At 51.6% G+C, this 25,068-nt stretch overlaps 2 protein-coding genes across 2 annotated transcripts; one reads left to right on the forward strand and one right to left on the reverse strand.

Annotated features, from left to right (window-relative positions):
* The first annotated feature begins 4,540 nt into the window (after positions 1-4,540).
* Positions 4,541-18,271, forward strand: LOC119329059 (pentatricopeptide repeat-containing protein At1g19720-like). The gene is made up of 6 exons (XM_037602045.1): positions 4,541-7,292; positions 7,370-7,623; positions 14,130-14,426; positions 14,536-15,395; positions 15,487-16,741; positions 18,055-18,271. Exon 1 carries the CDS (start codon positions 4,620-4,622, stop codon positions 7,095-7,097), a length of 2,478 nt encoding a protein of 825 aa, XP_037457942.1. The 5' UTR covers positions 4,541-4,619; the 3' UTR covers positions 7,098-7,292; positions 7,370-7,623; positions 14,130-14,426; positions 14,536-15,395; positions 15,487-16,741; positions 18,055-18,271.
* A 1,994-nt stretch (positions 18,272-20,265) lies between these two features.
* LOC119333235 (general transcription factor IIE subunit 1-like) lies at positions 20,266-21,492 on the reverse strand. Its single transcript, XM_037606206.1, has one exon. The coding sequence runs from the start codon at positions 21,490-21,492 to the stop codon at positions 20,266-20,268; it is 1,227 nt and encodes a 408-aa protein (XP_037462103.1).
* Positions 21,493-25,068: the final 3,576 nt, after the last annotated feature.

A 25,068-nucleotide genomic window follows, 5' to 3' on the forward strand; every position in this document is an offset into this window, starting at 1 on the left:
TTTGAGCCTTTATATACGGAGGCAGGGGCACCCCCTAGAGACACAAGTTGATCCACGTGATCATATTCTTAGCCGTGTGCGGTGCCCCCTTCCATCATAATCCTTGATAATATTGTAGCGGTGCTTAGGCGAAGCCCTGCGACGGTAGAACATCAAGATCGTGACCACGCCGTCGTGCTGACGGAACTCTTCCCCGACACTTTGCTGGATCGAAGTCCGGGGATCGTCATCGAGCTGAACGTGTGCTAGAACTCGGAGGTGCCGTAGTTTCGGTGCTTGATCGGTCGGGCCGTGAAGACGTACGACTACATCAACCGCGTTGTCATAACGCTTCCACTATCGGTCTACGAGGGTACGTAGACAACACTCTCCCCTCTCGTTGCTATGCATCACCATGATCTTGCGTGTGCGTAGGAATTTTTTTGAAATTACTACGTTCCCCAACACATCCGATGAGATCATCGTGGAACATGTGGGAGCCAACATGGGTATCCAGATCCCGCTGTTGGTTATTGACCGGAGAGGCTTCTCGGTCATGTTTGCATGTCTCCCGAACCCGTAGGGTCTAGTTCGGTGACGCTAGGGTAGTAGAGATATGAGTATGCAGTAACCCAAAAGTTGTTCGGAGTCCCAGATGAGATCCCGGACATCACGAGGAGTTCCGGAATGGTCCGGAGGTGAAGAATTATATATAGGAAGTGCAGTTTCGGCCATCGGGAGAGTTTCGGGGGTCACCGTTATTGTACCGGGACCACCGGAAGGGTCCCGGGGGTCCACCGGGTGGGGCCACCCATCCCGAAGGGCCCCATGGGCTGAAGTGGGGAGGGGAACCAGCCCCTGGTGGGCTGGTGCGCCCCCCCTTGGGCCCCCCATGCGCCTAGGGTTGGGTACCCTAGGGGAGGGGGCGCCTCCACTTGCCTTGGGGGGTACTCCACCCCCTTGGCCGCCGCCCCCCTAGGAGATCCCATCTCCTAGGGCCGGCGCACCCCCTTAGGGGGCCTATATAAAGGGGGGAGGGAGGGCAGCTACACCTCAAGTCTCGGCGCCTCCCTCTCCCCTGCTACACCTCTCCCTCTCGCAGAAGCTCGGCGAAGCCCTGCTGCGATCACTGCTGCATCCACCACCACGCCGTCGTGCTGCTGGATCTTCATCAACCTGTCCTTCCCCCTTGCTGGATCAAGAAGGAGGACACATCATCCGCTCCGTACGTGTGTTGAACGCGGAGGTGCCGTCCGTTCGGCACTTGGTCATCGGTGATTTGGATCACGGCGAGTACGACTCCATCATCCCCGTTCTCTTGAACGCTTCCGCTCGCGATCTACAAGGGTATGTAGATGCACTCTCCTCTCGTTGCTAGTTGACTCCATAGATTGATCTTGGTGAAACGTAGGAATTTTTTTTGTTTTCTGCAACGTTCACCAACACCTACCGACTCCGGATTGTGCTGCCACTCGCTCTCCGCTCATCACCCGGAACGACAGTTCCTGGTCCGTCATGGTCCCTTAGCCTCGCGAGGATGAGAACAAGCGGGTATGTTTCGCCCCCCCCCCCACCTTGTTCGAGGTCTTGGTTTCCCAATCCACTCCTTCCTTCAGGGACTTCTCTACCTCTATGTCCACCAATTCCACATATTGCTCCTAATGCCATTCTACACATTGTGTGTTTTGTCACGGTGTGCGACGCATTTCTTGGTTGTGCGCCGCACTTTGTGCTTTGTGTAAATATTTTTGTGTCAAGCTTTTGTTCAACGCCCTTGAGACATGCGAGTGCGGCAACGCATCCATCAACAAGATCGGTTTTTTTGGATATCTAGATGTAACCTTCATAGAGACCAACAAGAAAATGACAAGCAAAATGCTTCTACATTACAAACGTGCCCCCTGGAGGATCCACATCGGGCGGGGATCACCATGCCTTTCACGCCGACACCTTCGTTCAAGCTTGGTTCTTGGAGGCTGAGGAGCAACCTTGGTCGAGGAAACCAAAGAGGTGGCAGGGTTGAGCAAGAGGGTGGCTCGCCTTGTCAACGACAAGGTGACACTCTATCAGGTTATGCATGCGGCCCTCAGCCATGGCATCCATCCCCTCCACGCCCGGGGACATCCGATGTGGATGTATACTCGAGAGCAAGACCACACCCGGACCATTCGGGGCAACCTCTATGAGGGCAAATCCACGAAGGAGGTTCTCATGTTCTGAGGAAAATTCAGCGACTTCCCAGACTACAAGGATGACATCGCCCACAGTGTGGCCCACTCATATCGCATAGGTAAGTTCCTATGCAGAATTCGTCATGTCTTCGGATAATCTGAGTCGCCCCTTTTGAATTGTTTATTTTAAATGCACACCGAAGTGGGGCTCTTGATCAGCCGCCCTCAACTCTCCGGCTCCTCAGCCTGAAGATGATTCGATGCCGGAGCCGACCCAGATGCTCTCCGCAGACTTGGGCCAGACCGCTCCGCGTGGATGAGAGCACACTCTTCATCTTGTAGAGTCTATTGAAGGTTACCTGTGTGTCTAGTATCATTAATCATTCTCCTTATGGACTTTATATAGTTGGTCGGTTATGGCATGTACAATGGTTCTATCTTAGAAATGCCACATAGGATAAATTATGAGGTGGAGGGGAGAGAAATCATAAGAAAAGGCTTGTCTTCTCTTATTTAAGAAAAGACAAGAGATGATCTCACAATATGTCTCACCACGTTTTTAGGAATAACTAGTTATTGAAGATAAAGCTGAGAGATGATCTATTATAGGAGAGAATTGACTATTTATTATTAAGTTCGTTGGAATTTGATTATAACTACAAAGTTCATTTTTTTCTTGACAAAATGTTAACCAAGGACTAGAGCGTAAGCGATGATTAGTGCTAGGGGAAAATGAAAAAAATCCCACGTGTACACAGGTCGTATACACATCGATCCCTACACACAGAACACATACTGATCCATCGTTCCAAGACAAAAAAAAACATGGTGCCCAGTGCTAGATGCTATGATCCTATTTTACGTGCAACAATTTTTATTTTTTTTACTTTTGACAATTGACATGCTATGACTACAGTAAACAAAAGATCAAACTGATCGCTGGCCAACAATGCCGACTGGTAGCAAGCGTACACAGCAGCATCTAGATTTGCCAAGTAATCTGGCAGTTGGCGTACGATAGACTAGAAGAAGCATGTTATGTCTCATGAGCAGCGATTTGCATTGTACAAAATGCACAAATGGGGTGTTTGTTTCCAGAGACTTTTTTGTGTAGGGACTAGAAAAAGTCCCTCTTAAAGACTTTTTTATCAAACGGGAGGGATTTTTTAGGGACTAAACTAAGCATTTGGGACTAAATGAAGAAGACTCTCAAGGAGAGTCTTTTTGGGACTTTTTCAACAATGCCCCTCCATGCATCCATTGGCCCGCCATCCCATGGTGTTGTTTGATTATTTATTTTCTATAAACTAGGGGCAACATGGTCATTTAATAACCTCTAGGAAGGGATTGGGGACTTTTTAGTCTCTGGAAACAAACAAGGAGGGACTTTTTAGTTGTGACTAGAAAAGTCTTAGGACTAGAGAATCAAACACCACCAAAATAATCAAACGGGCTAGCCTCCTTATTAACGAGCTAGTGATGACAGCAAGCAATAATTAGTTCCATGACCATGATGCATGCATGCGTAAAGACGAAGTTGTATGGATCCAAATCCTTCAATTAGTGAGTACTTGCTGGACGAATAAACTGCTATGAACTAGTACGTTGCATCCAAACAATAGTAAAATATTCTGACCAAATTAGATTCCTAGATATGGACTATGTTGCATCAAGACTAGCAAAATACTCTAAGCAGACTAGATCATCATGCTAGCATACTGCTACGTATTTGTGAGCGGCTTAGCCGGACTTGTGATTACGAGTACTACAAAGTATATGGAGAGATTAGCATACTATAAGTACTAGACAGGCTTGTGAGCGGCTAGCGGCATATACTGCCTAGTACAATTGAGTATTTACATGGAGATATTAGAAACAGCGTAGAAGAATTGTGAGCGGCTAGCGGGATGTTCGCCTGAACATTAGGATCTGCTGGGGGCCTACTTGCCGGCGGCGGGCGCACCAGGCGATGACTTCGTCGCCTAGGGTTGAGGAGGCGGCGGCGCTGCCTGATGAGTTGCGACGGCTAGATATAGACCGAGGCGTGGAGCGATGTCCATAGTTATGGGCCGATCACCAATCTTGTACTTGTACATGTATACGACGTGTGGGATCTTCTTCTTTTTTCCTAGCACTAATCTTCTCTCACAAATTAGTCCCTAGCCATGTTTTGTCAAACTAATTTAGCGATTGCCGGTGTTGACTCCACGTGGCGCAATCCCCACAAGGAACCAACGGCTCCGGTGACCGGTCGCGCGCGCCCTCCCTGCAGCGTCTGCATTTGCGAAAAAACAGAATACCCAAAGAGGATAACATGCAAAAACCAAAGCCTCGCAAGAACCGCTCCTTCTCCCTCCCCTCCCCATGGAGCTCGCCCTCCCCCCCTTCCCCTCTCTCCTCCCCAAATCCCACCACCTCCAGCCCCAGCCGCCCTCCCGGCCCCGCCATGGCCGCCTCCAGGAACCGGCCATGGCGCTGGCCCAGGCTCCGCCGCCCTGGCTGGCGCTCTCGCTCGACGAGGCGAGAGACGTCCACGTCCCTCACCAAGCGCGGCCCGTCCAAGAGACAGGAGCTCGCCCGCCCACCCCCTTCGCGCGCGGGGAGCCCCGGTTCGTCTCGGAGACCAAGCTCATCACGTTCCACTCCTCCGCGGGGCGCCTGGGCGCCGCCCGCGAGGTGTTCGACGGAATGGGCCACAGGGACCTGCTCGCCTGGTCGGCGATGATCGGCGCGTACGCCACCAGGGGCATCTTCCACGAGGTGCTCGCGCTCGCGGTGAGCATGATCGGGGAAGGCGTGCTCCCCGACAGGTTCCTGATCACTCGGATTCTGCAGGCGTGCGCCTACGCCGAGGACCAGAGGCTCGGGAGCGTGCTGCACTCAATGGCCATCCGGAGAGGGTTTATGGGCAGGGTGAAGGATGTGCCTGTGGGGAACTCGGTGCTGGTGATGTATGTCAAATGTGGAGAGCTGGGGCGCGCGCGTGCGGTGTTTGACAAGATGAGGCGCCGGGACCTGGGCACGTGGAACTCGATGATCTTTGGGTGCTGCAGGTCTTGCCAGTGGGAGGAAGCGCGGAGGCTTCTTGATGAAATGAGGCGGGAAGGGACAGAGCCAGGGGTTGTCACATGGAACACATTGATTTCGAGCTATGCCAGGTCTGGGGATCTTGATGTGGCCGTGGACCTGCTGGGACAGATGGAAGAGTGTGGAGTAGAACCAGATGTTGTCACATGGACAAGCCTAGTGTCAGGTTTCGTTCATAGCGATAGAGGGGATGAGGCACTCCAGTGTTTTATCCGGATGCGTGTGGCTGGGGTGGAACCAAATGGCATGACAATTGCATGTGCCATCTCAGCTTGTGCGAGTTTGAAGTTATTGAGACAGGGAAGCCAGCTCCATTGCCATGCGATTAAGATTGGGACTGTGAACAACGTCTTGTCAGGGAACTCGTTGGTTGACATGTATGCTAAATGTGGCGAAATAGTCGCAGCATATAGAATATTTAATGAGATACCCGAGAAGGACATCTTCTCCTGGAATTCAATGGTTGCAGGGTATGCGCAAGCGGGGTACTGTGGCAAGGCGTATGAACTCTTCTGCAAGATGGAAAGTTATGGTATCCAGCGCAATGTGATAACCTGGAATACAATGATATCAGGGTACATACGGAATGGGGACGACGAGAGAGCTTTTGAACTATTCCAGACCATGGAAAGTTATGGAGTAAAAAAGGACACAGCTTCCTGGAACATACTCATTGCTGGTTCAGTGCATAATGGATATTTTGATAGAGCCCTAAGAATATTTCGGCAGATGCAATCAGTTCTGATAAAGCCTGACTACATTACAATCCTAAGTATCATCCCAGCATTCGCAAATCTGGTGGCAGCGTGGAAAGTACGGGAGATCCATGCCTGTATTTTTCACCACAACTTAGAAATGGATGGGAAAATCGCAAATGCGCTTATTAATGCCTATTCAAAATCTGGTGATCTTGCTGGCGCTTGTGCTGTTTTTGATAGGCACTCATCAAGGAACACTATTTCATGGAATTGCATCATTGTTGCACATTTGCTGCATGGGTCTCCAACTAAAGTAGTGGACTACTTCTTTAAAATGAAGCAACAAGGTGTACTACCAGATCATACGACTTTGACAGCTGTTATCAGGGCCTATGGTATGGAGGGGATGGTATCTGAAGGGAGAGAAATATTTCTCAATATGGACAAAGACTATAATGTAACCCCAGATTTAGATCATTATGCAGCAATGGTAGACCTTCTTGGACGGTCTGGGAGACTGCAAGAGGCATATGCAATTATTGATGAAATGCCACTCACACCCAATTTAATACTGTGGGAGTCATTACTAACCTCAGCAAGAATGCATGGAAATGTAAGGCTGGCACTACTGGCGGCTACAGAGATGTCGATGATTGAACCGAATGATCCTAGAATCCAAGTAGTGGTTTCTAGTCTTCAGGATCTTGCTGGACAATCTTTTGATGTGCCAAAGGTGACAGTACACAGCAAGGAAAGAATGTTGGGTGGGGTTGAGAGTTGTTCAACAGAAATCAGAAATATGGTATATTTGTTCTCAACTGGTGATAAGGTTGCCTCGGAGCATGAAGCAGCTGAATTAAAATTGATGATGACTGAAATGGGATCCTCTATGCTTAGCGCTGGTAATGGAACTCTAGAAGTGGAAGAAGAGATGGAAGAAGTTGCGAGAATCCATTGTGAGAAATTAGCAATTATTGTTGGGATTTTGAATTCCCCTCACTTCAGAAGCATACGGATAATCAAAACTGCAAGGATGTGTAACCATTGCCACACCTTCGCTAAGTTAGTTTCGGAGAAGTATGGGCGTCAGATACTGATCAAGGATCCGAAGTATTTGCACAAGTTTGAGAATGGTAATTGCTCTTGTGAAGATTATTGGTAAACTCAACGGGTATAAGTCAGCTGGGCAAATGAGGCTGCCAGGTGGCTAGACTGAAATGTTCCAGATATAGGAATACAGCCAGCTAACTGTATGAACAGTGTTGTCATCATACTTTTAGATCACATACCTCAGCAAGAGGTTGCATTGTATTTGAATTTCATTGACGCTGAATATGGCCTCAACATTAGTATAAAGGTAAGAGGTTGTTGCAACCTTGTTTTTTCACAAATTCTTGGGCGCTTGTTCTGACACAGTCCACCATTCTTGTATAGTTGACACTTGGCACTTGGGGGTTAGCCTTTCCAGGAATTCTATCTCCGGATAAAACATTATTGCTCTGGTATCATTAAAACAAAGCCATTCAGATGATACATGCTCCCTGCATTAGTGAATTCATTGTAAACGAATTGGTAGCACAGATCACTGCAAGTGGCACAACATACAAGATTAGCTTATAATTCAACCACGTATCGAATGGTTGCATGCCTCTATGCATATGATTAATGGGATTCATCGATGATCTCCAGTAAGTTAATTCTACCAATTCGTTTCAATGTATAGGACAAATTTCTTCTTCAGTCTTATTTGAATGTATAAGGCGTGCATCAGTTTTAATAATCCTCTTATTTTTGCTCTCAATATTTTCTCACTTAAATGTATAAGAAACTAATAGAGGGATAATATCCTTGATTCTGATGTACCTAATCAATAAAGAGAGAGTACACATCATATGCTATTATTATAGTTAGGTCATTGGATGGAAATACCTAGTGGGTCTCAGGTGCCAACGGACTTGAACTTTCACTTAGGCTAGTCATAGTGGGAGTAACTTAGCTAGTAACATAGCGCACTTCAAGAATTTTTTGCTTATGTGGCAAGTAATTAATGAGAGGTGGTAACATAATATGTTACTGTAACATAGCGCTTTTCAAGACAAGATGAGTCTACAAAATAATTAATGAAGCCATCTAAGTTACTACTATTATGTTACTTTGCATTATGAAGATAGTAACTTTGTTAGGAGCTAGGGTTCTGCCCGGTCTTGGCCGGAGGCTGTAGGGGAAGGAGGGAGAGGGGCGAGGGCTCGAGCGCGGCGGCCGGCGGCGAGGCGACGTCCTTGCGCGTGGGGCGGCAGCGGAGGCAGGAGGCGGCTAGGGTTTTAGGGTTCCGGCTCCTCTGGGAGCCGGGCAATAGAAATAGTCTTATTGCTTGATTCTCAAAATAGTCTTACAAGTCATACATATAACCACGATATGAAATAAAACTAAGATAACTTGAGGGCTAAGTTTGCCCAGTGGGCCCCCTGCGGCCATAGACCTGGCCGGTCATAACATCTCTTCCCGCCTGCGCAAACAGCTCGTCCTCGAGCTGAAAGTCGAGGTAGTGCTGGCGGAACTCCTCGCGCTGCTCCCAAGTAGCGTCCTCCTCTGGTAGTCCAGTCCACTGAATCAACACGTACCAGGAGCCCCGTTGCAGCTGAGCCTTCAACGCCTTCTCTGGCTCAGGAAGGAGACGCCCGTCCGTGATCGGTGGAAGTGCCGGTGGTGCCGCGGGTGGCTCGCCGCGGAATGGCTTGAGCAGCCCGACATGGAAGGCATCATGGATCCGCGCGCCGGCCGGAAGCTGAAGACGGTAAGCCACTTCCCCAATGCGTTCCAGGATAGCAAAGGGACCGGCATAGCGAGGACCGAGCTTCTTCCTCGCGCGTGGGTCCAAGGACTGCGTAGAGCGATGAAGTAGACGCAACCAGACCCAATCACCCACCGCGAACTCCGCCTCGCGATGGTGGCCATCATAGTAATGTTTGGCCAACTGCTGTGCCTGTAGGAGCCGTTGCCGGACTTCCGCGAGCATCTCATCGCGGCTCCTCAGAAGAGCCCCGGCCGCCTCGGTCCGTGCCAAGGCCGGATCAACCGGAAGGATCGGCGGGGGTGGCCGGCCATACACCACCTCAAAGGGCGTAGTACGGAGGGCGGAGTGATAAGAGGTGTTGTAGCAGTACTCCGCCCACGAGAGCCAGTCCACCCATGCGCGAGGTCGATCACCTGTAACACAACGTAAATACATGGCAATCACCTTGTTAACGATCTCAGACTGGCCGTCCGTCTGAGGGTGGAAGGCGGTGCTCAGGCGTAGCTTCACGCCCGCCAGCCGGAAAAGGTCGCGCCACACGTGTCCCATGAACACGGGGTCCCGATCACTGACGATCGAAGAAGGGAACCCGTGGAGACGGACAATGCCATCGAAGAAGGCCCGCGCGACAGACGCCGCTGAATAGGGATGGCCAAGTGCGATGAAGTGAGCATACTTGGAGAAGCGGTCGACCACCGTGAGAATGACGGACTTGCCGCCCACCTTGGGAAGGCCCTCGATGAAGTCCATGGAGATGTCCGCCCAAACCTGAGATGGGACCTCCAAGGGCTGAAGCATGCCAGCCGGCCGTAGAGTCTCCGTTTTGTTGCGCTGGCACGTCACACAAGACCGTACCCAGTCACGGACCAGGGCACGATCACCGGGAATGTAGAAGTCGGCGTGGAGATGATGGAGTGTCTTCTACACCCCCTCATGGCCCGCCGAGTGGGCGAGGCGCAGCACCTGCTGGCGAAGATCGTCGTGCGCCGGAACGAAGACCCTGCGCCCATGGAGGAGCAGGCCATCAGCGAGGCGCCACGGCTCCTCCAGCTCTCCCGCCGCTAGCTGCTGCTGCAGGAGGAGGGAGTCGGTCGCGACAGCGGTCGCCCGTCGGATGTCGGCGTAGAGGGCAAAGGAGGGCCCGATGATGATGCAGAAGGCCGCCCCCTCCGCCGCACCTCGTCCACATCGGCGTCACACCGAGACAGGGCGTCGGCGACGGTGTTAAGGCGACCCGGCTGGTACTCGACGGTGAAGTCAAAGCCAAAGAGTTTACTGATCCACTAGTGCTGGGGTACCGTCGAGAGCCTCTGATCCAGCATGAACTTGAGGCTGTAATGGTCCGTGCGGATCCGGAAGGAACGAGCCCAAAGATAGGGCCGCCAATGGCGTACTGCCTGCACCAACCCAATGAGCTCATGCTCATACGCCGCCAGCTTAAGATGGCGTGCGGCAAAGGGGCGGCTGAAGAAAGCGAGGGGTCCATCGCCTTGATGAAGGACCGCACCGAACCCCGCACCGGAGGCGTCGCAGTCGACGGTGAATGGGAGGTCGAAATCCGGCATCTGCAGGACCGGTCCCGCCGTGAGGGCCCCCTTGAGGGCCTCGAACGCTGTAGTGGCCTCCTCATCCCAAGAGAAGGCGTCGCGACGGAGAAGACGCGTGAGCGGGTCCGCAATTAGGCCAAATTCCTGAATGAACTTCCGGTAGTACCCCGCGAGGCCAAGGAACCCGCGAAGAGCCCGCTGAGACTGCGGAATCGGCCAGGCGGCGACGGCCGCCACCTTGTCGGCGTCCATGGCCACTCCCTCGGCCGAGATGACGTGGCCGAGGTAAGCGACAGAAGGCATCCCGAACGAGCACTTCGAGCGCTTAAGATGAAGATGATGCGCCCCAAGCTCGTTGAAGACGATAGCCACATGCTGGAGGTGCACTGCCCACGAGGCATTGTAGATAAGAATGTCATCAAAGAAAACGAGCACAAACCGACGCAAGTAGGGTCGTAGGACATCATTCATCAAGGCCTGAAAGGTCGTCGGGGCGTTGGAGAGGCCAAAGGGCATCACTAAGAACTCAAAGTGGCCATGGTGAGTCCGAAACGCCGTCTTGGCGATGTCATCCGGGTGCATGCGCACCTGATGATACCCGGACCGGAGATCCAGCTTGGTGAAGAAGCGCGCCCCGTGCAACTCGTCGAGAAGCTCATCGACAACCGGAATACGAAACTTGTCCTTCAATGTGAGAGCATTAAGGGCGCGGTAGTCGATGCAGAAACGCCACCTGCCATCCGACTTACGAACAAGGAGGACCAGCACTGTGAATGGTGACGTGGAGATGCGGATGATGCTGGCGGAAAGCATGAGTGCACACTGCCGCTCCAACTCGTCCTTCTGCAGCTGCGGATACCGGTAAGGCCGTACGGCCACAGGGGCCGATCCCGGAAGGAGGTGAATACGGTGGTCGTAGATCCGGGCCGGTGGCAGGCCCTGTGGCTCCTCAAAGAGATCCCGGTGCTGCTGCAGGAGGTCGTCCAAGAGCGGATGCTCGGCCTCGACGGCCGTCGCGACCAGCTGAAGAGGGGGTGCGGGTGCGGCCCCCCCAATGCCGTCCCACCGAATGCGACGACCCAAACGCCAGAAGGTCATCGTCAGCGCGTCGAAGTCCTAGGGAATGGGACCCAACGTGCGCAAGAAGTCGACGCCGAGGATGAAGTTGAAGCAACCCAAATTGATGCCGGCGCAGGTGATGGTGAAGTGCTCGTCACCGATAGTGATGGGCACATCGCGGGCGAGCCCGTGGCAGCGTAGACGGTCGCCATTAGCGACAGTGACCCGCAACTGCTCCCCTCCGGTAGGCTGTAGTGCAAGGCGCCGCATGGTGGCCTCCGGCAGGAAATTATGCGTGGAACCTGTGTCCAGGAGGGCCACCAGGCGCTCGCCATGGATCATGACCGTACGAGCGTCGTCCGTTCATCACGGATGCCGGCCAGCGCGTGAAGTGACACCACGAGGGCGGTAGCCGGGGCAGGTGCGGGTGCCGCTGCGGGCTCCGCAAGGGCTTGGGCGCCGAGGTCAACCTCCGGGGTGTCATCCTCGGTCTGGTCCGTCGTCTCCAAGTAGAAGAGGCGCGGGCAGACATGGCCCGGCGCATAGGGTGCATCGCAATTGAAGCACAGGCCCAAGCGCCGGCGTTCCAGCTGCTCCGCCTGAGTAAGGCGCCTGAACGGCCGCGTCGGTGCTGGGGTGGCTGCCGGGGCGGCGGTAGAGGACGCCGGTGCTGTCGGAGGCGGTTGGGGGGGCTGGCGGCCCCCACATGGCGCGGATGGCCGCGTCAAAGCCTGGGCATGCTGCTCGAACGCCCGAGCATAGTACATGGCCGTCTGGAGGTCTTGTGGCCCCTTCATCTCGACGTCCACGCGGATGTGGTCGGGAAGGCCGCCGACGAAGAGCTCCGCCCGCTGTAAGGCTGTCACACCAGGCGCGTGGCATGCTAGTGCCTGGAAGCGGTCGGCGAAATCCTACACCGTGGAGGTGAAAGGCAGGCGGCCCAACTCGGCCAAGCGGCTCCCGCGTACCGGTGGTCCGAACCGAAGAAGACATAGCTCGCGGAAGCGATCCCACGGTGGCATGCCACCCTCGTCCTGTTCGAGGGCGTAGTACCATGTCTGGGCGGCTCCGCGGAGATGGTAGGAAGCCAGCCAAGTGCGCTCCGACGCGGGCGTGCGCTGTCCACGAAAGAACTGGTCACATTGGTTGAGCCAGTTAAGCGGGTCGTCCGAACCGTCGTACGTGGCGAAGTCGATCTTTGCGAACCGGGGCGGCTGCTGGTGTGGCGCGCCCTAGCCCACTGCCTCGGCGGTACGGAGGGCTGATGACGGAGCTAGGTACAGGGTGGAAGGGCCGGCGTAGTCCCCTGTGGCGCCCGACGCCTCGGGCTGCAACTGGAACCCTGACGGCGGCCGGGCCTCCGTGGAAGCCGACGGCGGCCCGTGGAGCCAGCCAGGAAGTGGCGACGGTGACGAAGGGAAACGGACCTCTTGGATCGGAAGGCCGCTCGGCGAGGACCGGCCCAGGCTAGGGTTGGGCGGGGGCGGTGGTGGAACCTGCACCGTTGCCGTCGGGAGGGACGGCACGGGCGGCGGGGCCCAGGTCGGCCACTGCGGTCCCTGGGTAGTGGCGGGCGGCGCGGTTGGCGCCGCGAACGGCGTCGGCCACTGCGGCCAAGGCGGCGTCGAAGCCGCCGGTGGTGGCCGCCGGTACTGAGTACCACGGCAGCGCCTGTTGGCCCGCGGACGCGGCCAGATGAAGCGGTGGAGGCGGCCCGTACGGGCTCGCCAAGTAGAGGCGGATGCCCTGGACCGCGACGACCAGGTCGTTGAGCACGCCGGCCATGGCCTCCGGTGTGAACTTGGCGGCGCTAGGGAAGGCGACGGCGGTGGTTGCTGGAGGGGGGTTTGCGGCTGGCCCTGGCCCAGCGTGGTGCCGGGTGCGGGGGAGATCGGCGCCGATAGGGAGGCCGTGGTGCCCGGCGACGCAGCGGCGACGTTGGTGGAATCGGTGGCAGCGGCGGTGGGGGAGGCGTTAGGCAGCGGCGGCTGCGGTGGTGGCGGGTTTGGAGGCGGTGAAGATATGGTCGAAACCCGGGTACCTGATACCAAGGTGTTAGGAGCTAGGGTTCTGCCCGGTCTTGGCCGGAGGCTGTAGGGGAAAGAGGGAGAGGGGCGAGGGCTCGAGCGCGGCGGCCGGCGGCGAGGCGCCGTCCTTGCGCGTGGGGCGGCAGCGGAGGCAGGAGGCGGCTAGGGTTTTAGGGTTCCGGCTCCTCTGGGAGCCGGGCAATAGAAATAGTCTTATTGCTTGATTCTCAAAATAGTCTTACAAGTCGTATATATAACCACGATATGAAATAAAACTAAGATAACTTGAGGGCTAAGTTTGCCCAGTGGCCCCCCTGCGGCCATAGACCTGGCCGGTCATAACAAACTTAGGCTAGTGTCATATGCATGACACTAGTCTAAGTTACTCCCACTATGACCAGCCTTAGTTATCTGCTTACGCATTTAAGGGGACAGGATGTCAGAAAGGAAGCTTGGAAAGTGGGCCTCTATATTTTCAGAATCATGTGAATCTACGTATCTCATGAGTAAATCTAATCGAGAATTATTGAATCTCTGGATGGTTTCCATCACATGCATAAGTGGTATTTGGCTTCCATTTGGAAGTTACATTAAGTTTGAAATCTCAGGGAACAACTTGTCATGTTTAAAATTAATGCTAGCTATTTTGATATTATTTTTCTATGGCAATACCAGATATGCTCTTCCGGTTAAGAAAAATACCAGAGATGTTCCTATCTGATTCTCCCATTTCTATGTGAATACTAATTTCATATTATTATTTGCAGGCTCAGAAGCAATATGACCTTGAATAATGATTGGCCTCACTAGAGAAGCTTTCATTAAGCACTAGGGCACTGCTGCTGGAAATGGAAACAATGTACAAATTTGTTTGCCCTACCATAAACCTTACTGATAGTCTGATACTGAATTAGTAAGGTACTGCAGCTATTGGCTATATTTGTTGGTCTATCAAATATAGAATCTATACTTGGTGCTGCCCCTCATTTCCCCCTCTTTTGATCACCCAATTCCGCAGAAATTCTTTATGGTGTATCCTGCCAAACTGACCTAATAAATTCAAGGTAAGGACTGTATTTACATATGTTGCAGCGTTTGTAAATTCAAGAAAAGAGAAACATGCACCTGCTGATACGAGAATTATAATTGAGAGTTATTTATAAATTCTTGCAGAATCTTTGTTCCATTGAATCATCTCAGGCGCTTATTCATGTCGCTTTGTTTTCAAGCTATGCTGTACAGCTCTTTGTGTTGTATCAATGATCAGAGAAATAACTTGGTCTCAAGCTCAGAGCAATGTCCTTGTTTAGAAGAAGTGAATATCAAAATATGGCCATCTCTTTCACATGGCGCCTTTTCCATTTTGCTTTCTCAATTGTCAATTTAGTGAACCGAAGGGTAAGCAGGAAAATTATTCAATTTGACTTTGCATTTCACCAAGTGGTACTTTTGTGTGTGTGATTGGGGGAGTCTGTCAGGAACCAAGTCTGAGTATCGATCACAAATAAGACAATTTTTCAGATCTGTACGGGTGCCCCTCTCCTCTTTAGGTTTACACAAAAATTGCACACATGTACTGTATGAAACTTCATGTATATTGGACGTGAAGTTTCTGCACACGAGCACATATGTGCCCTTTATCTGGGCGGTTGAATAGAGCATCAGGGTGTGCTGCATTTAATTCTGGGCGAGATACGGGTCCGCTCATAATGATAGAAATGTTCATATACGTACGGCGTGACTTCTGGACTGTGGGTCAGGATTGCAACCGATGGACAATCACTGTGGATGGTTGGAAGCAGGGCCGTGGCTCATGACGTCATGTCCCTTCCCGATCCTTGGATCAGGAAACACGCTTTCCGGCTACTGGGACAGAACCGTAGTAAATGTGGGTGGCTGGGTGGTGTCGTCTCCTACCTCAGGCGGCTGGATTCTTCCATTAGCAAGAGCGGTCGTCACGGTGGAGCACCTTCAGCGGGAACAAGACCGCCGCTGCCGGTGAAGATGAAGTTCTTGATGCAGCCAATTAGAAGGTGCGAATCTGAACCATTGGTATGTACTGCCATTTGAGTTGTGTTTCCATTCAGTAAGATTGATCTTCCATTACCTCATGTTGCTAAGCAGATTCACCTTGCTAGAGGAGGTTAACAATAGCGACATCCCGATGGAGCCGCTTCATTACCAAGTTGCCCCACTGGTTCTTGAGCAGCAGCTCGCGTCTATGCAGGCAGTGAGCGTCAACGGCCAGATCTGCGACGCAGGCGGCGGCAGATGCTGAAAGGGAAGGCTCACCGCAGGCATCCGGGCAGTTGATAGGCCAGATGAACACTAAAGCTCCTGGATGGACCTGAAGGTATGTCAGAATTCAGTCGTACAATCTGAATTTCATCATACAACTCTGAAAGTAAGGAGTCCTGGAACTTGTCACCAATTTCTAAGCTCGTGCACAGATTAGTCATGTATAGGTAGTGTCACATTTTAGTCCAGTAGTTCATCTGCGCAAAAAATCAATGATTTTGGTAGTGTGACAGATCAGTGTGCTGTGCTCTTTACTGACAAATTAGCAAATTAGTTGTGTGCTCTTTATCATGGAGGCAGTGTGCTTTTGAAGTTTTAACTGACAAATTAGCAAATTAGTTGTGTGCTCTTTATCATGCAGGTAGTGTGCTTTTTACTGATTAATTAGCAAATTGTGCACAGATTAGTCATGGAGGTAGTGGGCCATTTTAGTCCAGTACTACATCAGCATGAAAAATCAAATGATTTTGTCACTACCTTATACTCCCTCCGTTCCTAAATATAAGTCTTTATAGAGATTCCAGCATCGACTACATACGGAGCAAAATGAGTGAATCTACACTCTAAATGCATCTCTACATACATCCATATGTGGTCCATAGTGAAGTCTCTACAAAGACTTATATTTAGAAACGGAGGGAGTATATTGTAAAACTGTAGCAAATTAGTTGTCATCATACTTATAACCAGTGTGGGAATTTGAATGCCTACGTTGCCTTAGAAATAACTGCTGCTGCCGGTGATGGAATTTAATGCAGCCGATCAGAAGGTAAGAAGCACCTATGAATCTGGATCAGCGGAAACTGGTGGGGGAACGCTCCGTCCTTATTTGCTTCACTGTTTTGTTCTTGTGTTTTACCAGGTTCCTTTGGTCGACCATTTGGACAAAAGTCAACCGTCCATGCATCTGCTGGCTATCGGGATAGCGGTGTCTTTCCGGCTCAGGGCAGCAGAAGAACTACCGGTGGAATTCGTGAGGAACAGGCAGGCGTGGATGGAAGACGGGAGAGCCTGCCCCAGTTATCTGAGCTGTCGACCGGCAAATTGAACCCGCAACGCAAGCACTGGGCTGTTAAAAAAGGTACGTTCCAAAAACTATGTGTCTTGCATTTTGGAAGTTGCTGGATTGGATGTAATCTAGGCTGGGTGGATGTGTGAGAGTACTCTTGGATTTGCTAGCCGGTAGAAGTGCTATGTCGCTGATAGTGCACTGTTATTAATCTGTGCACCTATAGAACTTCAGGAAATGTACATACTGATTCAGGGATGCTGATATGATATGGTTTACTAGGAAAACACTTGCACCTACCCACACGTCAATCTTTCCCTAATAATAAAACGATTATCGCTTCTGCCCGTCTGCTCACCGTCGTCGCACTTTTGCTAAAAAGTCCCTGTGGTTTTTCATTATTCAACCCGCAGTCCCTCTTTTAGTGAAGGTCTGAAAAACGGTTCGTTAAAAAAAAAGAACTGCGTATTATCCAGACGCCGGCGCTTTCCCTTCCAGCCATGGAGGAGCAGGAGAAGTTGAGGGGCGGGCGGAGCAGCAGAAGTTGATGGGTGGCGCGGCGGAGCAGGAGAAGTTGAGGGGCGGCGCGTTGACAGCGGCGACAACTTCGGGTGGGCTCATGGGCGAGCGTGCTGCAGGAAAAATTAGGGCCCCGCCGGCGATGAGCTTGCTGGAGCCGATGAAGGGACCCGCGCGCGTTGGCCGGCCTTGCTTTGGCGGCGGAGCTCGGGGGCGTGACGGCTGCTGCACGTGGCGGAGCTGCTGCTCCTGCTTTTTTGCTGCGTCGGCCGACCTTCAGTGGCGGCGGCGCCGGCCTTGCTCTGGCGACTGAGCTCGAGGGCGTTCCGGCTGCTGCACGTGGCGGAGCTGCTGCTCCTGTTGTTCCGCCGCCGTCGGCCGGCCTTCAGTGGCGGCGGCTCGAGCTCCTGGGCATGGCCAGCGGCTTCTCCAGTTGCTGGGCGCGGCGGCCGAAGCAGCACGCACCAGTTCTTCCTGCAGCCTTGTCGCCCACGTTCCCAAAAACCACCGTCCGCCATGGACGATGAACCCAGTGCACTTGAGTCCCTCGGCTTGCTCCCGCGGCACCAACATGCTCCTGATCTAGAAGAATTGCCGACGCGTCCAGGGTGGGACTGCTCTCCAATACGGACTCCAAGGTCATTCTTGGACTGAAAGAATTCCAGGTGTTTATTTAGCTGAACTGAATCCCGAGATTTGGACATGCTGTTTTAAGTGATGCTATTAGAAACGGCTAGAAAAAGATAAATTAGTAGTAACTGGAAAAATGAATACCTGCGGAAGGTCTACAATAGCTGATTGTACTCATTGTAGAAAAAGCATTTAACCTCTTTAATTTATTACTTGATCCTGGAGCTATGGTGCAGATAGTGGCCATGGTGGATGGATGGTATGAGGTGATCTGGGTGCTGCATTTGATGGCCATGATCTGTTTGCTGCAGGCCAACTCCCTGCTTGTGGCATCTGAAGGTTGGGAAACTATAATTTAAATGTATCTGAAGACATGGTCAGCACGTTTAGGCACTTATGAATTCGAAAATGTTAATTGTTTGTTGTGCACTGAAGTTTTTTTGTTGATATTGATTTCGGCTCTGTGAATAGACATAGGTACGGGCATATATAGTGTAGAGAAGTTAAACACACTCTGCCCTAAATAAAAGCTAAAACATGTGTGACTGATCGGTGAAATCTGTGAGCCCAGCTAGGCTTGGGACTGATCAGTAGCGAATAAACTTCGCATGCGATGACCCGGTCTACACTAGCAAATTAAAAAAACCAAAACTTATGAAAAGAAAATTGAAACAGCAACCAGAAAAAAAAAACAAGGTAAAAAACCGAGAAGAGAAACCAGCAATAACCAGAAAAGGAAAAAGGAAATGGACATGGCAGCCAGCAATTGTGCTCACGAGGGGCGATATATATAGTTTTTTCTCACGTTTCTACCATAACAATTAGGGCAGTAATCTGCGCCGGTGCGCCGGCCCAACTGTTGGGCCGGTCATATCTGGAACGTTAGATTGTTTTTTGCACACCGTCAGATCAGTCTTTGAATCATTTTTTTCTCAATAGAAAATCGCGTCCAATCCAAAAACAGCTATTCGTGCTGGACACCCGCCATGGACTCTCCGAGGGCTGACCTTGAAGCATCACCAGCTCACCGCCGGTCGCCATCCTCGCCCCCCGGTCACCGGTCGCCGTCCACATCGCCGTCGGTCGCCGTCCTCGCTGCTGGCCGCCGTCCATCTTAGTCGTCGCCGTCGTAGCACCGCCATGCCGTCGACTGGAGCTCCTGGTGTTGCCGGGAGCCACCATGCTACGGTTGAAGCTTTTCCATGGTTGAAGCTTTTTCACACAACGGTTGAAGCTTTTTTCATGCACGATTCCAGCTTTTGCGCTTGCGTCATGGCCGGTCCCAAATTCCATCACTTTTGATGGGGTAGTAGCAAAAACAAAGAAGGTGGTAGCAAAATACAAAGACCATGGTAGCAAAACTTAAAGTGGTTCCAGCAAAAAATAAGATGGATCCAACAAAAAGTCAAAAATAGGGTGGTAGCAAAAACTAAGACGGTAGAAGCAAATTTCAAAGACCATTGTAACAAAAGGCTAGAGTGGTTCCAGCAAAAAAGATGGATCCAACAAAAAGTCAAAAATAGGGTGGTAGCAGAAACTAAGATGGCAGAAGCAAATTTCAAAGACCATGGTAACAAAAAGCTAGAATGGTTCCAGCAAAAAAGATGGATCCAACAAAAAGTCAAAAACAGGGTGGTAGCAAAAACTAAGACGGCAGAAGCAAATTTCAAAGACCATGGTAACAAAAGGCTAGAGTGGTTCCAGCAAAAAAGATGGATCTAATCAAGCAGAAGAATATCAAAAGGCGGTCTGCAACAGTAGTAGCAAAAAACAAAATGATGGTAGCAAAGTTTTGGACTGGTTGCAGCAAAAGGCACTCAAATAAGATGGATCCTAGCAAAAAATACTGCTGATTCCAGCAAAACAAGAAGCCAGATGTAGCAAAAAATACCACCGATTGAAGCTCCCACCGACACCGATTCCAGCATCTCTTCCGCTCGTGCACAACGTACTCGTCGTTCCCGCACGGGTGGAGCACGACGACGCTCGCCAGAGCGGCATGGCGACAGGTCGAGGGCGAGGCGCTCGCCGGAGCAGCGTGGGGCAGGTCAAAAGGCCGGAGAAATGTGGAGGTAGGTAGATGCAGCCCCTCGTCAGAGCAGCACATGGCAGGTGGAGGCGAGGAGGGCGCCGGAGCAGCGCAGCGCGAGGTGGATGCGGCCGCTCGCCGGAAATGCGTGGGGCAGATGGAGGGACGTCGTCGGAGCAGAGCAGGTCCTGTTTGATTTCAAGGAAAATTGAATGAAAGGGATAAGGGAGGAGGATGACGCGTGGGGAGTGGACGTGGCTGGCTCATAGGATCTAACGTGGCGCATGAGCCGGCCGAAAGTTCGGCCGGCGCACCGGGTGGGAACGTTTCCCTAACAATTAACCAGATTGACGTAGAAAAAAATAGGCGACATAAAAATATACAGCAAATCTGTTTCTCATGTTGCCACTACTGTCTTTTAGTTTTCGCCATCTTCCCACTCGATCCCAGCATCGCCATCTTCCCACTCGATCCCAGCTTCTTCCTCCACGTCTTGATCGTCCTCGTGTTTGAGATTTGTGCCCAGCTGCTGTTCCTCCTCGTGTTTGACATTCGCGCCCAGCTGCTGCTGTTTCAGAAGGGCTTCATAATAAGCCTTGGCGTATTCCTGTTCCAGCAGTATACGCTGCTTTTCTTCTTCTTCGTTCGAGTTCATCTTTTTATCGTCCTCGCCTTCTTCCGACTTTCCTTCCAATCTTGCCTTCCCACCGGTCTGATCCATGCCTAGTTTTACCATCCATGGAGGAAAGACCTTCGGTGCTGAATCACTGACCGTGCCAGACTGATCTGCATCGTGCAATAGCACTCCAAGTTCAACCTTCGGGTCCTGGCGACATGGAGCTGCAGCCGCTGCAGCGACATTGTTTTCTTTCTGCCATGACCGCAGGCTCATGAACTCTGGAGCAGGCAGGCCCTCCACCCTCTGGATCTGCGCCTGCAACGGCTCCAGCTGCTCCACCATCCTCCGCTGCATGTCCTGCAACTTCTCAAGCCGCCTACGCTTCCGTGCGCGGCTGCCATCGTCGCCACCGTCCCCGGCCTCGTCGGTCGCGATCGTGGCAGCCTTCTCCACAACCAGCTCGCCGCTGCAGTGCTCGCAGCGGAAGCTCTGGAAGTCCTCGGCGAGGAGCCTGAGGGCGTCGAGCGCCGAGTACCGCCTCCCGCAGTCGGGGCACAGGTAGTGCTGGACCGTGGCCCTGCTGTCCGCCGTCAGCTCGTCCCGGATCTTCTTCCTCATGCGGTGCAGCCGGTACCGGACGGCGTCGCAGGCCTGCGCGTAGTCCAGGCAGCAGTAGGACTTGACGTGCAGCTTCACCCTCTCCTTCTCGTCGCCCTCCTCGGCGACACCAGCGGCGGCGGCTGGCTTGGCCGGCGCCGGCTCCTTGCGGTGGTCCCTCAACACTATCTTGTCCTCCTCGAGGTAGCGGAGCACGCGGCGGAGCGGCTTGGGCTGCATCCTTAGAGACGCGGCGAGGTCGTCCTCGCGGACCCACTGCCCATCCCGTCTGGTGAGGGCGTCCAGGACGACGACGGCCGTGCCCTGCGCGTGCTGCTGGCCGCCGCCGGCGGGGGCGGGGAGATCGTCGTAGAAAGCACGCGCGGCTAGCCTCACCAGCCGGTTGAAGGGGACTACAGAGGTCGTCATCTCGGCTGCGGCGGCGGCGGCAGGAAGTCTCGTGGTAGATCGATCGCTTTAGGTGAAAGCTGGGGCTGGGGAGATTATTTATAGATGTGGCCGGGCGCCTGAGTCGGTTGGATTGGGATCCGGTTTGGAAACGGCGTGGACTCCGAGTCCGGGTGCAAACCTGCTGCTAGCTACTGCGTACCGGTGTATCGTTGGCGGCGTTCTCGTCCCTGACTAAGCGATCTAGGTCTGCGGCCGCCGCCCGCCGCCACTTCGGCGGCGGCGACGCCGCAGCTCTGTCCGACCTCTCCGCCATGCGGTAGCTGTGTCGTCTTCTATTCCAGCCGTCCTGCTCGTCAGTTCGTCTGTACTTTGTCTGATCCCTACGTGAAATTGCTTCGCGGCAGGTGTCGTCGCCTTTCCAGCCGGGTTTGCTTAGGCAGGTCGGCTGCATGCTCTTCCGCTAGGATTGATGCTGGTCTTTGCACTGATTGCTTACTTGAGACCTGATCTGTACGTGCAAGTGCAAGCGTGATCTGTACGTGCAAGTATAGGTTTTGATCGGATCTGTTTTCTTCGTCCCCTAGCAATAAGCTAGGGTTTGCTGTCCTCCGGCGGCTACTGTCGACCGTGCGTTTTTTCTCGTCGTCCCGACGGACGGGAGCAATGAAATTGGTCAGCTGGAACTGTTGGGGTATTCTTGGTGCCCCGACGATTCGTTCACTTCTGGATATACAGAGGCGACATGAACCAGATGCATTTTTCTGTCTGAGACTCATCTGGATGAATCAAGGGCAGAAAGTTTAATGAAAAAATTATGTATGGATCACAGGATTGTGGTTCCTAGTCTAGATGGAAGAAAGGGTGATTTGCTACTAGTCTGGAAGGAGGTGAGGATCTACTCCCGGGCTGCTACCCTGGATTTCATCGATGTCTCTGTGGAAGAGGATAATGGAGACATGTGGAGGTTAACTGGAATATACGGTGAACCAAGTTGGGATAACAAAAACCGTACGTATCAATTACTACGGGATCTTCATGCCCAATCCAGGTTGCCGTGGATAGTAATTGGCGACTTTAACGAGATTCTATTCTCATCAGAGAAAGATGGTGGGGCCCCTCGACATCAATCCCGTCTACAAGCTTTCAGGACGCCTTGTCTGACTGCTCCCTTGAAGACTTGGGTTATGAGGGAGACATATTCACGTGGTTCCGTGGAGGGTTGCGGGAAAGACTCGATCGGGCAGTGACGAATGCTGGATGGATGCAGCTCCATCCTTTGGCTGGTCTTTGCAACCTGGAATTAGGAAAATCAGATCACCGACCGATTTGCCTGGATACATATCACCTGGCTGGAATTGCAGAACAACGACCTTCTTATGGGAGGAAATTTGAGGCGAGGTGGCTGGCAGAGGAGACTGTTGAGGAAGTAGTGAAAACAGCATGGCGCAAGGCTGCTCAACGGGGTATTGGACCAGATATAGGGACAAAGCTAACAGTGGTGCACCAAGACACTAGTAGAAAAAGGGTCAAACGTGAAGCACATTAGTGCCGGTTTGAATTAGAGCCGGCACTAATGTGTACATTAGTGCCGGTTCGTGGCGGCGATCAATAGTACCGGTTCGTGGCGAACCTTTAGTACCGGTTCATGCCACGAGCCGGTACTAAAGAGGTTGTGTCAGCCTGCGGTCAGGCTATGGCCCCACCATCACCATTTAGTGCCGGTTCGTACCACGAACCGGTACTAATGAGGTTATGGCAAGCTGTTTTTAGTCCCACCTCACGAAGAGAGAGGGACTAGAAGCGGTTTATAAGCCCTGAGTGCAGAGGCGATGAAGAAGAGGCTCAATGTTGACGTTGCTTAGCTTCAAGCCTTCAGGAATATATGGTAGACTGCACGGAGCTATGCGCAGTGCAGTTTACACTATTCTGAAAGGCTTGAAGCAAATTAATGAGTATTGCACCTCTTTTTTATTTTTAATAACTTATTACAACTCCGGACTTCTTCTGTTATGGCAAAAACTAATTGCACGTCGGCATTTCTTTTTTTTTAACTTTGGTTATAACTCCAGACTTTGACCATCAAGTTTTGCAGAAAAGAAAAAATAGCAGAAAAGAAAAAATACTATAGCTGAAAAGAAAAAACTATATAAAAAAACTACTCAGAAATAAACAGAAGAAAATAAATATAGCAGAAAAGAAAAAACTACCCAGAAATAAATAGAATAAAAAATAAAGCAGAAAAGAAAAAAATATTTGCTATTTTTCAATCGTTTACAAAATGACCGTGAAATTGAAAATCACTACAAAATGAACTTTGAAAATGTTGAGTTTTGGCAAACTAGATGAAAAACTACTCACAAATAAATAGAAGAAAATAAATATAACAGAAAAGAAAAAAACTATACAAAAAACTACGCAGAAATAAATAGAAGAAAATAAAGCAGAAAAGAAAAAAACTATAAAAAAATTGGGGCGCTGCCCTGTGGGCCTGCTAGGCCACGGACGTGCAATTAAAGGACTTAAAGGCCCAGCAGACTCACAGGACAGCGCGCAGAATTTAGGCCCACAAGCCTGCTATATATATAGGAGTTCAAAGAGGTAGCCACGACTGGGTTTATAAACTAGTGTGGCTGCCCTTCGCCCGGCGAGGTGGGACTAAATTTTGGGGTGGCATCGCGAGGCCTTTAGTACCGGTTGATGGCTCCAACCGGTACTAAAGACCACCCTTTAGTACCGGTTGGAGCCACCAACCGGTACTAAAGGCCTGCTCTTCCCGCCTCTTGGCCTGGCCAAAGTTAGCCTTTAGTACCGGTTGGTGGCTCCAACCGGTACTAAAGGCCTCTCCTATATATCCAACACTTACGAAAATTTAGTTAGATCTCCACACTTCTTTCGTCTCCAACCTCTTGCGACGCGCCTGTCGTCGCCGCCCGCCGCACCCGTCGTCCGCCCGTCGCCCGTCGCCCGCCGCCCGTTGCCCGCCGCCCGCCGCCCGTCGTCGCCTGCCGTTCGTCGTCGTCGCGCTACGGTCCGGCCCGTACGTACGTATACACTCTCTTGCTCTCGCGTACCCGCGCCGCGCGCGCACCCGGCCCGTACGTATGCCGGCGCCCCCGCTCGTACGTACGGGGCGGCTGCGTACGAGGCCGCGCACTGCAGTGTACATACGTATACGTACACAGACACACACATATATACACACATACACACACATATATACACACACATACACACACACGTACACACAGACATACACACACACACATATTTTTTTACTTATTTTCTGTTTTATGTTTATTAGAAAATTTAATTAAATATTAATTAGCTAGGTATGTGAGATTTGAACTAGTTGAATAATTAATAGAACTAGTTTATTTTTAGTAAGCAAAATTGTCGAACTAGTTTATTTAGGTATATTAGATTTAAACTAGTTGAATAATTAATATAACTAGTTTATTTTTAGCAAGAAAATTGTCGAACTAGTTTATTTAGGTATATGATATTTGAACTAGTAGAATAATTAATATAACTAGTTTATTTTTAGTAAGAAAATTGTCGAACTAGTTTATTTAGGTATTTAATGTTTCACCTATA

Source organism: Triticum dicoccoides, chromosome 7A (genome assembly GCF_002162155.2).
Source record: "Triticum dicoccoides isolate Atlit2015 ecotype Zavitan chromosome 7A, WEW_v2.0, whole genome shotgun sequence".
Taxonomy (NCBI): domain Eukaryota; kingdom Viridiplantae; phylum Streptophyta; class Magnoliopsida; order Poales; family Poaceae; genus Triticum; species Triticum dicoccoides.